Below are 16,976 nucleotides of genomic sequence, written 5' to 3' on the forward strand. Positions count from 1 at the left end.
CGAGCATCCTGTCCATCCGTTCGCTCTCTGCCTCGGGAGCCTGCGGGGCGGATAGCGGAGGGTTTAGAACCTGAAGGACTGGGGGTTGTGGGTGCCTCTCTTTTGGCGTCCTCTGGGGAACAGCAGGCAAGTCACCCCTAGGCCTTGTGAAATTATGAGACTGAAGGGTTGTAGTGGCTGGTTCTTAGCACCTGCTTTGTTTTGCAGGAAATCCTTCTTCTCCGGGCACGCGTCCTTCTCCCTCTACACCATGCTGTACTTGGTGGTAAGTAACCTCAGCCTTGCTTAAGACTTGCTTTATCCCCTGTCCCGCTTTCCTGAGGCATTCACCCACATTCAGTAGCAATAATGGCACGATCAGTGTTGGAGATGGGGTGTTGGTTGTAAAAAGGAGGCTGGTGCTGGAAAGATCCACTCTCAGCCCCTGGGGTGTTGTTTGGGATGAAGACTCCTGGGGTGAAAGCTGAGCTGTGCAGCTTGGGGATATAGCGAAGACTGCAATTAAATCCAAATCCTACTAAATCCGTGGATGAATTATGCAGTTTTGTTCACCCCACGTTGTGGTTTCCATTGGGGAGAGTTTGGGGTGAGCCAAACTCATGCATTGACGGAGGAGGAAGATGTGCCGCCACGACTCTGTTGAGGGGTGAAGGCTGGTTCCCAAATGTGGCAGCGGAGCAGGTGGAGCAGCTTCTGCCTGCCTGGATCCGGAGTAGAGGGCTGTGACTTGTTTTCCTTTGTCAGTGAGAAATGGCTCTACCCTTCCTGCTCCAGGGCTGGGGCCGGGGCAGCTGCCAAGGTGCTTCCTGCCAGGGCTGCGGGAGCCACGCTGCCCGCACCCCCAGGGGCTGGACCCACAGCCAGTGTTTTGTGAGGATCTGTGTTTGGTTTTATCTTTTGTAATGATTATTTAATTTTTAAAACATTAGGAACAAGGTTTTGGATGCCTGTCAAGCTTCATGTCCCACTTCCCCCACTCCTCTAAGCTCAGACTAGCGAGCAAAGAAACAGCGTGACTGATAGAAACATTAAACATGAGCTTTTATCTATGAGCAGTGCTTCCCTCCATCCCTTTACTTTACTCTCTGAAAAGATAAGCAACTGCTGCTCTGTCCTGCCTTGTCAGTCCTGGATCCCACCTCCCTGTGAGCAAGTTCTGTAATTTACTGACTAAGCTTTCCAGGCTGTTGGAGATGGTGCATTAAATTCTATCTTCGTTACCCCGCTACTTTATTTTTTTGTTCCTGGAAATCCTTTGAGTTTCTTCAGTAACTCTTTGACCATTTCCTCACAGCCACATTACAATGCAGAGCTGCCCCGTTGATGCTTCACAGGAGGTTTAGCCCTCTCTCACTGCTATGGCAAAACTTTCCCAGCTGAGTTTGGAAGCCATCCCTTACACCAGCATTCATGTATTTCCAAGGAGATCTACAGGCAGGCAGATAAGTCAGCCCTGAGATTCTTTCATCCAGAAACAGCAAGGACTGCCAGTCCCTATTAAGTCAGTTGTGGTTTCTCTCCAAATACTCAGCAAGATTGGGATTGTCCTTCCAGGTATTTTTTTTAAGAGATGCTGCTCCCAGACCTTTTTGGAAGCCAAGCCCGGCAATTTACCTTTTTCACAGGATCATGCCCTGCAGCATCCTTCAGGGCCAGGGACAAACTGGGAGGGCTGTCCCCTCCGGGCTGTGCCCTCTCCCTGCATTTCCACCCCTCTCATTTTGGCAGTGGCTGCCCGAAGTCCCAGGGCTTGACCCTGCTTCCACAGGACACTGGGCAGACTGGGTTTCTTCATCAGACTTTTTTCTGTATTTTTCTGAAAACCCATCAGTTATGGAGCAGGCGAGAAGCAAAGAAGAATGCTGGTAACAGGGTGTGCACTGGAGACCCCAGAACTGCAGAGTGTATAGCTCATTTTCCACTGATGCCTGCTGCCTGATTTTGTTTCTAAGTTTGCATCAGGCTTCAAAAGCAGTATTTAGCTCCTACACAAAGCTTCAGAGCAGAGAGCTGCCTCTGATCTCTCATTGCTGCTCTTCCCTGTCCCTATATGGGAGCACTCAAGCTACCAGCCTCTGCCCCCTGATCCAGGACAACAGGTTGCTCCACTTATCACTCTCTATGGAGGAGTTTTGATGCCCAGTTCCTTAAGAGTGATTTTATTTTTCCCTTGTCCCCAAACTGGGATACAGTTCATAGCTCTGTCTGACCAGCTGTTCAGTTGCCTTGTGCCTTAAAAGATCATGGGGAAAACTACACTAAGTGTTCAATCATAAACTGAAGAGAGAAGGCGGCAACTTGAGACAATACAGTGTGACAGAGTGCATATCGGAGACAAGGAAACTGAACTTAAGGGTCTTTTCCAACCTAAATGATTCCATGATTCTAGCTTGTCTGGCAGCACCCTGCTCTCCATCACTCCAGCAGCCTGGCTACTAACAGTCAGAAGGAGAAATCTCTTACAAAAAAAGAGGCAGAAAATATGTCTTGTTGGAGATGCTGATAGTTTTTACTGTTTAAAAAAAGTTATAATAACCCAGAGGAATTTTATTTAATGCAAAATAAACCCTGTTGTCTTGCCCAGCTCAATGAACAAGTGGAGTTTTGAAAGCCTGGTTAGAAATGTGGCAACCACTGTGCCAACACCTGCAGGAGGTGGATTTGCTGGGTTTGATCAGGGAATTGTCTCAGTCCAAATGAAATGGTTGCTCTCTGGTTCCTGGGAAGTGAAAGCTGTGCCACGGCAGGTTGCTACTGGTGCTTTGGGTTCTGGGAATTTGCTGGGAGCCTTTGCAGAGCGAGGGCAGTAGTGGGGCTGAGCATGTGCTGCAGAGGCTTGGCTGATCAGCTATGTCTTGAGTGCTTTCCCTATTGAATAATACTTCATATTTCAAGGATAAGTCACTTCCCGTCTTTCCTGCTGTTCCCTGGCTTCACTCTTAGAGCCTATTCTGAATTATAATGTTTTCAAGTTTGCCTCACCTGATGGAGATGGGTGCCAGAGAGTTTTAGTTGGTCTATTAAAAGATACCTGAGTTCCCACAGATCCCATGGGGCTGGATTTACCCAGGGGCTTTGGTGGCCAGTGGGTGAGTGGCCACGGCTTCCTCATCACCCAACACAGCAGCAATGCCCTGCGGTATCCAACAAAGAGAAGCAGTTTGGCCAGGGGCTCCCAGTGGGAATAAGCAGAGAGATGTGAAATCCTAGAGGGCTCTGGGGCAAAAGTCTCAGGGAAAGGCGCTTGCAACACTGCAAAATCTCCTGGGATTTAGTTCTCAATGCTGAGACTTCAGGGCTAAGTTTCTCGCAGCCTTCTTGTCACCAAGAATCCTCAATTAACACTGGGCCTTTGTATAAAAAATTTAAAGGGGGAAATTACGCTTGGGTAATCCTCTTTGTCTTAATTTTCCTTGCTTTGTTACTTCTTGGCTGAGCGAGCCTGTAATACATATTTATAGCAGGCCAAGGAAAGAGGAGGTATGGAACCGCTCATCCCACACAGCCCTCTGGACCTGACCCACACTGCAAGTGGGGAGTCTTTGCAGAGAGCAGTGGGACCTTTTCACTCCTCTCAAGCACCTGAGACCATAGTGCTGATTATATTTTTTTTTTAACCACACAAAGTTGCCTGAAACATCACAGAGGATGCAGAAAAACTTAGTCACCAAAGCTAAATTAACGTCCCTCTGATTCTGGATAAATGGGGAGTAAAACAGGGCAGCTTGTGTATTTAGCTGTTGGTGGATGAGGTTCAAGAGTTCAGATCAGAGTGGGGTTTAGTGTGTGCTACTGTATATGGAAGATTGATACATGGAAGATTATAATATGGAAGAGTAGAGGTGTTGCTGCTTTTGTGTGTCTGAGTGAGCATGAAGCTTTGCACTGGGGTTTCTTGCTGGAGGGTAGAGGAAGTCCCAGTGCCCTCATGCTGCTGAGCAATGATGTGCCCATGCAAAGGAAACTCTGTGGTAGTTATGAACCTGGAGCCAATTTAGTGGTGACCTAAGGAAGTGAAATAAGCTGGAATTCAATGAGAGGCCAGGGCTGAGCCATCACTGGGTCACCAACTGCGTTGCTGAACTGATGGTGTGAGAGACTGCTGTACAGAAGCAGAGATGTGGCAAACAACACATCCTTTTGGTCCTGGAAGGTCTTTGTCCTTCTCTTGTCTTTGTCCCCTGGTCATCTCGATGCCAAAACCCAAATTCTACAGTTCTCCTTCCCCCAATTGGCTTTACCCAGCCAGGATGGCGCGTTACACCGGGTTGAGTTCGGGTTTGAGGGGTTTTGTTCCCAGTTCTACGTTGGATACTGCTCTGTTTGCAGATGGGGCTGGAGACAGAGGTAACTTCAGGTCAGACAGAAACAAGACCAGACATTTCCCAGAAGGAAACTTTAGCTGTGACTAAGAGAAGTCCAGCCTTGTGGTGAGGAGAGTGTGAACAGGATGGGATTTCTGTGTGGGAAGCTGGGGGTGATGCTTTTAGCCCACGTCCCCTGCCAGCTTGCTCCTCGATGGGTTTGCTCGGGGATGGTGTGTGGCCACGGGCTGTCCCCACCACCACTGTGGAAGTCCCCTGGCAGAGGAGCAATGTGACGTCCTTCAAGCCATCTGCTTTGTGGTAACTCAGCCTCTGCCACGAGACAGTGGATGGGAGCTCCAAATAACTCCTGCCTTCTGTGATCTCAGTTCACTCCATCCACTCTTGCTACTGTTGATGCTGCCCTGTGATGGTCTGTGGTGGAAATAACACGTTGTGGTCTTGCTTCTCCATCCCTTCCCAGGAAGGACTCCATCCAGCCCCATGTTTCCATCCAAATCTGACAGGCCTCAGCAGGTAGCACTTCAGATTTGTTCCCAGGTTTTAGAAAAAAAACCTTTAAAAGCAGGTTTTCAGATAAATTGGTAGGAATGTCCCATTTCTTAGCAATAGCACTAATTCCTGTTTTAAGGAAATTCTGATCCTTTCAGCCTCCAAGCCCCCATTTTGCTTTTTAGCCTTCTCTTGTTAACTGGGTTTGTCTTTCTGAGGGCAGAGGAAAAGTTTGGAGCACCCCAAGGCTTGTCTCTAAACTACATAGGGGATCCTCAGCACTCTGGGTTTTGAGCACAGTTTTTGATGTCCTGCAGGCTCATAATATATATGCCTGTGGAATATGAAAACTGCTGTTATCCTCTTTCTTTCCTTTTCATTTTTCTTTAAGAATGGAGAACTAAAAAGCCATTTTCCTAGGTCTTTTATTGATGCAGTAAAGGTTGCTGGGCTGAGATCCTCACACTGATAGTAGAATGTGCAAGATGCATTTATTCAGGTGGGCTTTACTCCTCTCAAGGTCTGTGAGTTGGCTGCTGGGGCCTTTGCACATCTTTTCCAGGGCTAAAGTGTGCAGATCAGGCACATGGTTCAGAGCTGTGCTTTGGAGGGAGCAAGTCCATATACAAACACCTTTAGTTTTTAGTGGCTCTATTGTGTCTGCTTTATTGTGTGTTCAACCTCAGGGTTAACTTTTTATTCCTAATTTTAAATTGATACCTTGCTTCCTCACCTATAGATGACCTATTTAGTCCCAGTTTGTGGGATTGAATTCTTTGAGGGAGTGTCTAGGCTGTGCAAAAGGGACAAATGTGAGATTATCCAGCAGCAAGTTTCTTTCTTAAGGAGTTTGACATAACAGAGCCTCAAGACTAAAATGGTATGTTAGGTTTCAAGTCTTCCTGGTAGAACTGAGATTAATAGTTTGTAAGATATAATCCTCAGAGCTAATTTTGCTCTGCAACAACATACTGGAACCTGAGTTTTGCATGTTCGTCTGGGCTGGGCTGAGACTCTGTAATCTGAAAAGAACTCTAAGACTAAACTGTGGTAATAGAAGTATATTTTTATATCCTTTTCTGTCCTTTAAAAACACTACACTAATACTGTTTTTTCCAAGGGACATTGTCTCTACACTGAGAAGCTGTATTTAAAAATATCAAGGCCCTCAGCTTGCACTATCCCTACCTCCCCTGAATATTTCACAGGAATATCCTACCTGCACAGCTTATTCTTGGTGGCACAACACTAGGTGCACAAATATGAAATGAAAATGAAAATTTGTTGATATGGCAATGAAAATTCAGCCATTGCAAGCTAAAACTGCAGTTTCCTGCTGATGAACCACATAGATCTTTGCTTGCAGGGTGAAGTGCCTGCTGTTAAATCACTGCAGGTGACTGCAGGATGGGGTTTTGCTACTTTAATATGTTGGTTGTTGACACAGCTTTCTCCTGAGTGTAGAAATTATCATCACAAACTAGAGAAGCACCTAATTTGCTGCAGGGATCCAGAGCTGGAACTGTCCCGTTGCATGGTGTGAGGTGTGTGCCGTGGTGATGTGGCTCTGTTCCCACGCTTGGGCTGCTTTGCAGATATATTGCCCAGAATCATAATGTGCATTAGCCAGCATTGAGCTGTTTTGGTACTGCTCTCTTCCATGTTAATTGGCTAACAATTTGGGTAATTTGGAGCATCTGCTCCTTTCAAATGACATGATGTTTCATTTCCTCCAAAGAGCCCAGTGTGTGTTCCCTTCAAAAAGGGCTAAATACAATGTTTATGCAACAGCCAAACATACTAAATTGGTCAAAATTATGCTTTCCCCTTATCAGCTTTCCAATTAATTCTGCTTTTATAGGTAAATGCTGTCATTAAGCTGTTTGTGGTTTCAGGGAACCCAACGAGCGCTTCTTTCCCTTTTATTATCAAGGCAGTGTAAACTGCTCTGGGTATGTAAAAGGGATCGTAAATGAGCATTAAACCCCTTTCCAGCCCTCTGATGTTGCAGAGTCCCATGAAGCACGCTGGGTCTGGCTTCCAGTACTTCATTTAGGAACAGGCAGAACATACCTGCAGCAAGTCTGAGCTGGAAGAGCTGAGCAGCTTTTGCCAGGCACTTTTCCCACTCTCTGAGCCATCAGGGGCCTCTCTGCGCCACAGGCCCGAAGGCCACAGTGGCATCCCCCCTCCCCTTCCCACAGCCCCCCTCCCCTTCCCACAGCCCCCCTCCCTCCCTCCCCGTGCCGTGCCGGCCCCACTCATCCCTGGGCAGCGTGTTGCCGTTTTCCTGTCCTCTCTTCCCGCCCGGCTTCCCGGTTCCCACAGGAACTGGCCATGCCCATGGCCAGAACGGAAACAGGCCCAAGATACTCACAGGGAGGGGGACAATGTCTATTTGACGTCACATCAGCTTCATCTTTTTGGGTCAAGCCAGGATCTTGCTTTTCCCATGGGGTGGCTGCACCCCGTGCCCCTGCAAACCCTGGGGGACATGATGGCAATGCTGGAAGATTGCATTTTGCATCCATGTCATCAGTAGTTTCCCCTGTCTGGAAATCTTTGGGGGTGATTCTGGAGCTATGGTATCTGAGAGGTGCTGTGAGGCTTATGTGCCACAAATTTGGACCTTGCTTCTGTCACACACTAAATAGCAGCAGGGAGGAATTTCCTTCCTCAGATGATGGGATGCTGTGTGAAGGCTGGGGCTCTCTTTTTCACTGACAGGGTTGTTAACTGTCTCGGGCTGCCTGGGGAGGTGCTGGAGTCCCCATCACTGGAGATATTCAAAAGGTGCATAGCTGAGGGCTGTGGTTCAGTGGTGGGCTTGGCAGTCTGAGATGAGTGGTTAGACTTGATGATCTTAAAGGTATTTTCCAACTGAAATGATGCTGTGATCCTAAGTGTGAGTTGAGATGCGGAGGGTCTTAAACCCCAACCCTGATTTACCAAGAGAAGCGTGTACCCATCTACCTCTACCCACATCTCCTTCATGGGTTAAAATCCCTCCAGCTCCATTCCCTTCTGCATAATGGAGGCCAGACATTTGCAAAGAGCATCCTCATTTGACAGCTCCACCAGTCTTGAGCCACTGGTGTGCAAGTGCCTCGCAGTCAGCCCCACAGAGTACTTGCTGCTATGTGTGCACATCCTTAGCACAGTATCTCCTTTGCTGCCCTCCAATGAACTCAACCTTTTCTGTTTTCCTCTCTTCTCTCCAGTTTTATCTGCAGGCCAGATTCACATGGAAGGGAGCCCGCCTGCTACGCCCCCTCCTCCAGTTCACCCTCATCATGATGGCGTTTTACACCGGTCTGTCCCGTGTGTCGGACCACAAGCATCACCCCACCGACGTTCTGGCCGGCTTTGCCCAGGGAGCCTTGGTGGCTTACTGCGTGGTGAGTATGGCAACCTGTGCTGGGAATGGTGGCCAAGGTGCTAGAGAGGGCCCTCCCTACAAGCAAACAATGTTGCCATGCTGGAGGGGTGAAGCAATCCCACCAAACAACCTGCATATCCAGCAAAAAGTGCTGAATGTGGGGATTTAAGGGTATTCCCCACCAACCTTGAGCTCTTGGGTGAAGAGCCCTTTACCTAGGCACCTCAGAGGAGGAAGAGTACTTCCCTCTCAGCCAGCAGCACTTGCTCCTCGAGCTGCTCTCGATAAGGAGCACCAGCTCCTATGCAGAGCTTTCCACCAGGATCCAAGGGGGGTTGAGATTATGGCAGTTCCCTGCTCAGTTCACCCAGAAGCCATCCCCTGGGAGCAGGAGCTGGTGTCACTGCCTTGTTTGCCGGGGTGCCTTCAACATAGGGAAAGGGCTCGTGAGAAAATGTCAAACAAAAGCTGTGCCCCCTTGTCTCCAGCTACCAGGCTTGTTCTCATGCAATTTTCTTTCCAAAGAGTGACCTGATTGCACAGCCCTGTAATTCAAAGTGACACATGTAGATGTTGAAACTAGAGGCAGGGTGGGGGGCACTGGGTCCAGTGGCTACCTCCCACAGAAACAAAGGGACTGGGGATTACAGTTGTTCCTGTGCCTCTATTAACTCCTGATAGCAAGATTTGAACAGCTTATTGCTTTCTTCTGGATTGTTTTGGGTTTGTTTTTTTTTTAAGCTGATCTAAAAGTAAAGCAGCCCTAGAGGCAAGGAATGAAGTTCACTAATGTTATATTTTGCAAGGAGAGAGAATAGGTTATTTATGTACTTTCCAGTCACTGATGATATTCTAAAGCGAAGACAAAAATGTCATTGTCTGGAAGTTTTATGAAGCATTATTAACTCTCTGAGTAGTAGCTGTTGGGTTTTGCCATTGCCTGATGCCAAAGTCCCACGTGGGGCAGAGAAATTGCAAGGGAGAAACCAGGCAAGTGTTTGTGTGCAGAGACACATCCTGCTGCTGTAAGGCCTGCTCATGCTAACAGCACTACAGGTCCTCTGTCCTTCACTCTAATACCATCAGGGTGTTTCTCCAAATCCTGGTAAATCTTTTCCTATCACAGCACTCAGTGTAGTCAATTGATGGCAGTGCTGGCAGCCCTGGGGAAAAAAGCCCCTGGACCATACAGGGAGCAATGAAGCAGCTTGTCTCAATCCAGGTGATCAAACTGGTATTGTGTGGGTTTATTGAGACACCAAGTGCACGTTTCTAGGCAGTTCTGCAAGAGGATATTTATCTCTCTGTGTGCCTTTCTGCTTGAGAGGTGAGATATCAGCAATATATAGAAGGAGTAGGGACCAGGCCATCCATCCCTGGATCCCAGCAGTGGTTTCAGAAAGACAATAGATCTCCGGATGCGCGGGACAGGCTTCCGGATGCTTCCTGGCCAGGAGAAGCAGCAGGATTGGCCATCCCTGCCGGCTCTCTGGCAGCTGGAAGCTGTGCTGGGAAGGGAGGCTGTGACACTGCTGGGCTGCTTTTCCTGTGTCGAGGTAAACCGACATAGGAAGCAGCTGCCTTGAGTTTCACAGACAGGCTGGGGTTGGTGGTTGGGGATGTTTCAGGTGGCAGTTCAGGACTTGGGAAGGGTTTAAACCCAGCCCTTGTCCCGTTTCATCATCTTCCAAATACCATCAGGATGTTCTTGTTCTCCCAAACCCACCTTTGCCAGCGTGAGCCGTTGCCTAGGAGAGGCTGACAGGTTTTCCTCCTTTTTCGGCTTTGGGAGGTGGCAGAAAGGGATAAGCAGAAGAGTCACAGAATCATAGAATCATTTCAGTTGAAAAAGATCTTTGAGATCATCAAGTCACCCCAATTTTGCATTAAATGTAGAGTTTAGCAGCTTTCTTGCTAAAATTTGGGGTATTTCAGAACAATTACCGAGATGTCCTGGGAGTCCTTGCCCAGCTCTGGGAGTCCTTGCCCAGCTCTGGGAGCGAGCTCTCATGCACAGCATGCTCTGAAGCAGAGGGAGGGACCTGGAGGCTCCTCACCTCCAACACACCCTAGGTGCTCCCAGATACCCCTTCCCCCAGCAAAGCCATCAGGAGTCCTCTCTGATGATACTCAAGGGCTGTCAAAATACCACAGTTATCAGGCTGTAATTTTCAGTAGAAACCAATTGTGGGTTTCACTTCCAAGGGCTGCCAGAGCTTAAATCCAGGTTGTGCTGCAGCAGCCACGTTTGTCCTTCCGTGCCTGAAATAACAAGCAGAAGACATTAGCATCAAGCTCTTCCAGCTGATGAAACATTCAGACTCAGATCCAGGGTGAGATCAGATGAGGATTTTCTTTAAATGGAAATAGTTTTTATGTGTGTTATAGGCAGCTTCCTAAGGGTCATATAGCTTGTGTCTCATCTGATAGAGAGAGAAAAGTGGTCAGACTTGATCTTAAAGGTCTTTTCCAACTGAAATGATTCTATGAAAAGGGGAGGTGTCAGAAGGACAAGCTCCTGTTGTTGCTCTGGTGAGTGTAGATGAGTTGTTTTAACCTTTCTGAATGTGGTTAAAGATTTCTTCACTATAATGAAAAGGAAGAGGAATTGTTAAGTGGCAATGTAAGGTATTGGCTGACTTTGTATAATACATGCTCCGTCTTCTGTCCTCAAGTTTTCTTTATGGGTGGAGAGCACCTTCTACAGGAAATGGGGCTAATCCAAGTGAAAGACTTTGCACATTTATTAGTCCTTTTTTTTTTTCTATGTTAAACAGTTCAAGCATCAGGAGGATTTAACACACAGTTTTAACCCCCAAAGATCACATTTCATGATTCCTATGAGTGTTTATGTAACCTCCAGCCATGGTAAAAGCGAAGTACATTTAAAGAGAAATGAAACCCCTTAACCAGTCTCTGACTTAAACCTTGAAAAGCAGCGAGCAGCACAGTAAAAGCTAAAATAGTCAGGATGACACTCCACCATAACTCATTCCTGTCCAAAATAAGGACCAGACTTGGTGTAATACCCATGTGCTTCTTGCACTCAGCAATCTCCTTCCATAAATTGATTTGTCATGGCTATCTTGGTGCAGAAGTTGGACATCTTTTTGATTGAATCCAGCTCTCTGAGGTGGGCCAGGGAGCAAGATGGTAACAGAAATGCACCCAGCCAGCAGAACAGGGGTTTTACAGTTATTAACAACCAAAAAAACCAGAACAATGCCAGAGCAGTTCAACATAGATCCTGTTATTTAACCAAAGGTGCAAACTCTGCCACTTGGATGCCCTGGGAATAACTATTTGCTCTGTCATACAACTGGGGAGCCAGGAACTAGCACGTGCCCTGAAAAAAAAGAGCTGGTTTATGTATCAGCCTCTTCCTTGGTTTTTGACAAAGTAATAAAGGCTGAGCAACATCAGCTCAGCCTCCAGCATCCCTGTTGTAATTGTTGGAGTGAATTACCATTTATAGCAGGCTTGCTGTCTGTTCATTTCAGCTCCTTATCTGCCCCTACTGATAGGGACTTGCAAAAGTTGATTCCAAGGACGACTAGACCTGCAGCATAGGGCTCTGGGTAGCTAGAAAATGTGGAGATACAGAGGGGTAGAAGCTTCACTCCCTCCCTGTGTTACTCATACTGGATGTTCTAATCTAATATTATTCCATTGAGCACCTTGGAGATTTCTTTTTTCCCCCCCTCACTGTTTTTTCTTGTTGCTTAAATGTTGCATTCCAGTATTTGGGGGAGAAAACCCAAACTTGCTGTTAATTCCTACAACCATGTGCTGCGCCTCCTGGGGCTTCAGCTCAGCAAACCCACAGCTCAGTCTGAATTATTACCATTTCAGGATAGCTGAGATGAGCTGGCAAATTTGGGTTGGCAGAAACCATTGGCAGCAGGACCAAAGTTTAAAGCTTTGGTGCCAGGTAACAAAATGATGAGTCCTGACTGTTTTTTCACCCTGTCCAGAGGATCTGTGCTGTCTGAGTCTTTTCCCATCTGGCACGGGGCTGAGGTTTGGCAAGGGAGAAAGTGCCCCGGTCCTGCAGGACCGATAAGCTTTGTGCAGAGGCTGCCAAGAGAGGATGTGGAAGTTTCCTCCCAGCACTTTGTTCCTTATTGTGTTGCTACCTCCCAAAATTGCCAAGCACTGGCTTTTTCACATCCGGGAGAAGGGGTTACATCACAGGATATTTAGGAAGAAGGAGTTTGAGAGTAGCTCCTCAAGACTGACTTGGTGGGGCGTCAAGAGAGCATCGCTCACTGCTGACTCATTGCTGATAACTTTTAACACAGATTTGATTCAAAACCTTTTAATTGCCTACCTGATGTCTGGCTGAAGGGACTGTTTTACGCTGACTCCATCCCTAAAACCACTCGCCGTGAGTCAGGCCGGCCCTTTGGAGACCTTTGTTGTTTTACTGGAGTGTGGGCCGCCTATCTGTTTCCTGGCTTTTCAACCCACTCAGCACACATTTGGGTATTGCACTCAGTGATTAGACAAGGAGAAATGAAATTGTTCTGTGCTGTTTTGCAAGTGTTGTCTGAGCCTTTTTCTATGTTGTACAGAAAGGTGGTAGCAGGCGCTTGGAGTTTCGCAGCCATCAGTGTTATGGGAAGGCATTTAACAGCACAAAGAGGGCTATTTTTGCAGCTTAATGATGTGTACATATTCTGTAAACAACATTTTTGAGCAAAGCGTCACCCAGCGTGGCTAAAGTTTGCCTTTTCCACTTATTTCCTACAGGTGTTTTACGTCTCAGATCTCTTCAAGCCCAAGACAAAGACTTGCCTGCCTCCACCCCCTATCCGGAAGGAGATCCTTTCACCTGTGGACATCATTGAGCGGAATAATCATCACAACATGGTGTAGACCTTTGAGAAGTCAGATGGGTGTTGTATTTTATTTTAAAGTATTTTTGTTTTTTGCAAAAGAGAAAAAAAAAAAGACTGCTGACAGCAACTACCTGCTGCTCTCAAATCTCATCAGACAGTAGAATGTAGGGAGAGACTTTCTTGCCCGACCAGTAAAGTCTTACTCTGTGGTCTTTTCAACTTGTGACATTTGGATGAAAGGGGTGGTGGTCAACCGAGTCAAAAGCGACAGTGAGAAAGAGGAAAAACAAGCAGAAAGAAACAAAAAGAACACAAACAGAGAGGTGCCGGCGTTCTGGATGTGCAATTGGTTTGAGTGTTCATGTTGTAGTGAACGCCAAATTGTTCATGGCCTAATGAACACTAAGGGATTTTTGGAAAGCTGGCCGTCTTAGTGGGTTTTTTTCACTATGAAGATTTCCAATGCCTGCGAGGGGAAAAAAAAAGACAACTCATGACTAAATTGATTAGCACTATATATGAGGAACAGCACTGAGTCAAGATCTGGGGTTGGTTTGTAAGAGTTGCTTTTTTTTTTCTCTTTTTGAGACTATTTTATTTTTGCCTCCTCTCTTCCATACTGTGACTTAGTTTAGAAGAAGCTTGCCCAGTCAAAGGCCTCCGAAAGGTCTCTGTTCACACTACACGCCTCTAACAAGCAGTCCTGAGATGTGCAGCGAGGCTGGATAACTCCATCCTCTGCACAGAGAAACCACATTTCCTCTCCACTTGCTCCCTGGTGAGGGCTTATCCTGCCTAAACCCCCAGCACCCACAAATGACCCTTCCTCCAAAGACCATCCTCCGCTTCCTGGCCATCTCCCTCACTCTCCCACGCTCCCCTAAAAGAAATCCCAGCAGATCTTGTGCGCGCCCACGGGAGCTGGCAGCTCACGAGAGGATAGCGGCGGCTCAGATGAAGATGCATTCGCACTACAACCTCAGGGCTGAGTCCTGGGGACACTTTTATTCTGCAGTTTTTGGACAAGCTGCTGGGCAGCACGTCCTAACCTGGGTGTCAGTTGGTTTGTGCATCCTACCCCCAATCCTCTTTTTCCTCCTCCCTTGGACACCTTGGTGTGCACCACAGCAGGTACCAGGTCCTGTGCTCCGCTCAGTGCCACCGGTGGCAAAGCAGTCATGCCCGAGATCCAGCGTGATTATTCTTGGGTTATTTTTTTTTTAGTTCTTTTCTTTTTCTTTGCCCAGAAGCCACAGGCTCTTGGTTTGCAGCCCTTTCACAGAGCATTTGCAAAGGGATCCCGCCAAGCATGCAGAACAGCCATTTGCACATCCTTCTCACAGAATCCGTCCTATCATTTCAACTATAGCAAGCTATGATTTTTTTATATATATATATAAATATTATATAAATAATGTATAAAAACCTTAAAAATTAACTATGTAAAATATTATTTCTGAAACAATTTTAGATATATCCACTATGACTATAAACTGTGTCCTGACCTGTGTTATTTACATTTTGCTGCTTAAAAAAGCATTGGATTAATTTTTTTTTGTTTTTATAGTCGACTAAAATATTGTAGTTCTGTGGTAGTAATATTTTAATGAAAATAACTACAATTAGAGACATTTGTATAAAAAAATCATATTAAATTGTCTGTATTTTTGTAATGTTCCATTTTGTAAAGAGAAGAATATTCAAAGACTTTTGTAGAATACAAAATTGAAGTTTGTATCTGCGAAATTATTGCTGTATAAATGTGCTTTTTAAATAAAAGCTCATAACATGACTAAACATCCTTGAGCAAGTTGTATTCTGCCTTTTGCGTTGACCTGCCCGTGCCAGAGAGATAGAGTCCTTGCCCAGCCAAAGGATTGGAGGTGAGTTTTGGGGATTTTATGTTTTTAATGTTAAATGAGGACATCTGGATAAAAAGGGGACCTGATGCTGCTTCTGATGGGTATATGAGAAGGTCCCACCGGGTCCTGGCTGGGGAGGGTGTGATAGGGAAACTCGTGGGTTTGTATTGAGCTGCTCTTGGCTATGTCAAGTCTTTGATCAAATCTCTTTTCTTTGAGGGCATCTCTTTGTCTTTAGCAATAATAGAAGCTGTAAAGAAATATTGTTAGAATGAAATAGAATCTGAAGAGCCACGGCCCAGCTGCTGGGTGTGCCAGACAGCCCTTGCCTCGGAGAACTCCCAACTGTGCTCTGCACCAATGCCTTTTCCACAAAAAACAGACACTTTGCAGCTAAACAAGAAACCTGCAGCTCACTGGGTTGCAAAGATGTGGGTGGAAGAGGAAAAGAAATTTTAAAAAGCAGCCCACAAAAACATGTGCTCAGCGAGGCACATGTGCACAGCACACAGTCACAACGGAGCCTGGATTTGGGTGGATTTTTTTGTTCTTAATTTTCTTCTTTCCTCCTCCTTCAGAAGCAAATGAACTTCTGGGCAGTGACACACAGTCAGAGAAGTGTTTCGGCCACTCCTTGGGTGAACCGCATCGTCAAGATAACGTGGCACAGAGATAATTTGCAAGAATGCATGACAGGAAGCGAATACCACATCAAACTGCAACTGAAGAGCAGGTGGAAATTAAGCAAGCAGAATTCAGCTAGCACTTGCTATTATTATTCTAATTGGTAGTAATATTTTATTACGTGTGGAAAAACTTGGTAAACCCGCACCTGTCCTGGATGTGAAGGGAGTTTTCGTGATGCCATGTGTGATTTGAAACTGTTTGGGGGTTGGGTCTTGTAGAAGTGAGACTTTAGTTTCAGGCAAATGGCTATGAGAGTTATCTCTAAAATACGCTGCCTGGTCTAAGTACTCTGGGTGGAAGGAGGAAGCTGCTACATCTGCCTGTGCCTGACAGGAGCTCGACCCTGTGGACTCTTTCATGTGTGGGGCTGGCTCGGGCACAGCAAATGCTAGGCTGGGAACTGTTTTGCATCTTAACCCCCAACTACTTTGAAGAAAACAGGAATACAGATGTCTGGGTGAAAGAGGAGGGCTTGGAGAAGTGTCAGAAGGGGAAATGACACAGGAGGTGATAAGAGCCAGGGCAGAGCCAGTGGCTGCAGGACTGGTGCATCGTAGGACATCACTCAGGATATGTGGGTCAGGTTGGGAAAAGGGAGAAAAGGCCATGGGTAAATTTGTGGAAGGCAGCAGGCTTGAATGTTATAGTGTGGGCCTGAGCATCAGCAGCACTGAGTCTTATTTCTGGCTGCCCTGAGGCTGGGAGGGTAAGGGCAGCTTTGCATGGCACCCTGTGCCTGGAGGTACAGCTTTGCCAGGGCTCAACCCTCCTGCTGCTTGGGAAACAGGTAAAAGGGAGTGTTAATTGCTGGAGTTATGAGTGGGAGAAGGTGACACGTGCTGGCATGGTCCACAGAGACCTTTCTATGTTAGCCAAGCGTAAATGTTTCGGTTCCACAGGAGGAATGAGCACTGATGCTAAATGAGCCTTTATGTGAAACCCCACAGAGAAGTGGAAGCCAAAGCAGCTGAGGTGTAGGTGCTGTGAGCATGGGGCCTATTGCCATCACTTCCTGTGGGGCAGGAAGGAAGTGAAAGAAATGAGTGAAATGAAAAAAAAAAACCCCAAAGCCATACAAATGCTGGGATGTGCCAAGGCAACCACTTCTGCAGGTGGTCCCTGGGCAGCATCTGCATGTGCAACTGGAGCTTGCCCCTTGCAGCACTATGGTATTCAGTCCTTTGTGCACCCCTGCACACCAGCAGGGATGCTGAACAGCCGGGACACTTTGGGGCTGGAAGTTTGCATGCAGCTCCACACGCTGCAGCTCTCTATTGCTCTCCCAGTGAGGATGAGGCATGAACACACACACACACACAGGTGCATTCATGCCAACAAGGTGTGTTGCTGAAGCCTAAGGCTGGATGCTGGTTGTGGCTGGTGTGCTGCA

At 46.8% G+C, this 16,976-nt stretch overlaps 1 protein-coding gene across 1 annotated transcript in view; it reads left to right on the forward strand.

The window, feature by feature from the left end:
- The window catches only part of PLPP3 (phospholipid phosphatase 3), a 45,903-nt gene extending 31,283 nt beyond the window's left edge, over positions 1-14,620 (forward strand). Inside the window, exons 4-6 of the mRNA XM_062003482.1 lie at positions 208-265; positions 8,039-8,215; positions 12,949-14,620. Coding sequence (XP_061859466.1) covers positions 208-265; positions 8,039-8,215; positions 12,949-13,074 — 361 coding nt within the window. The 3' untranslated portion in view covers positions 13,075-14,620. The remainder of the gene's footprint in view (positions 1-207; positions 266-8,038; positions 8,216-12,948) is intronic.
- Positions 14,621-16,976: the final 2,356 nt, after the last annotated feature.

Source organism: Colius striatus, chromosome 10 (genome assembly GCF_028858725.1).
Source record: "Colius striatus isolate bColStr4 chromosome 10, bColStr4.1.hap1, whole genome shotgun sequence".
NCBI lineage: Eukaryota > Metazoa > Chordata > Aves > Coliiformes > Coliidae > Colius > Colius striatus.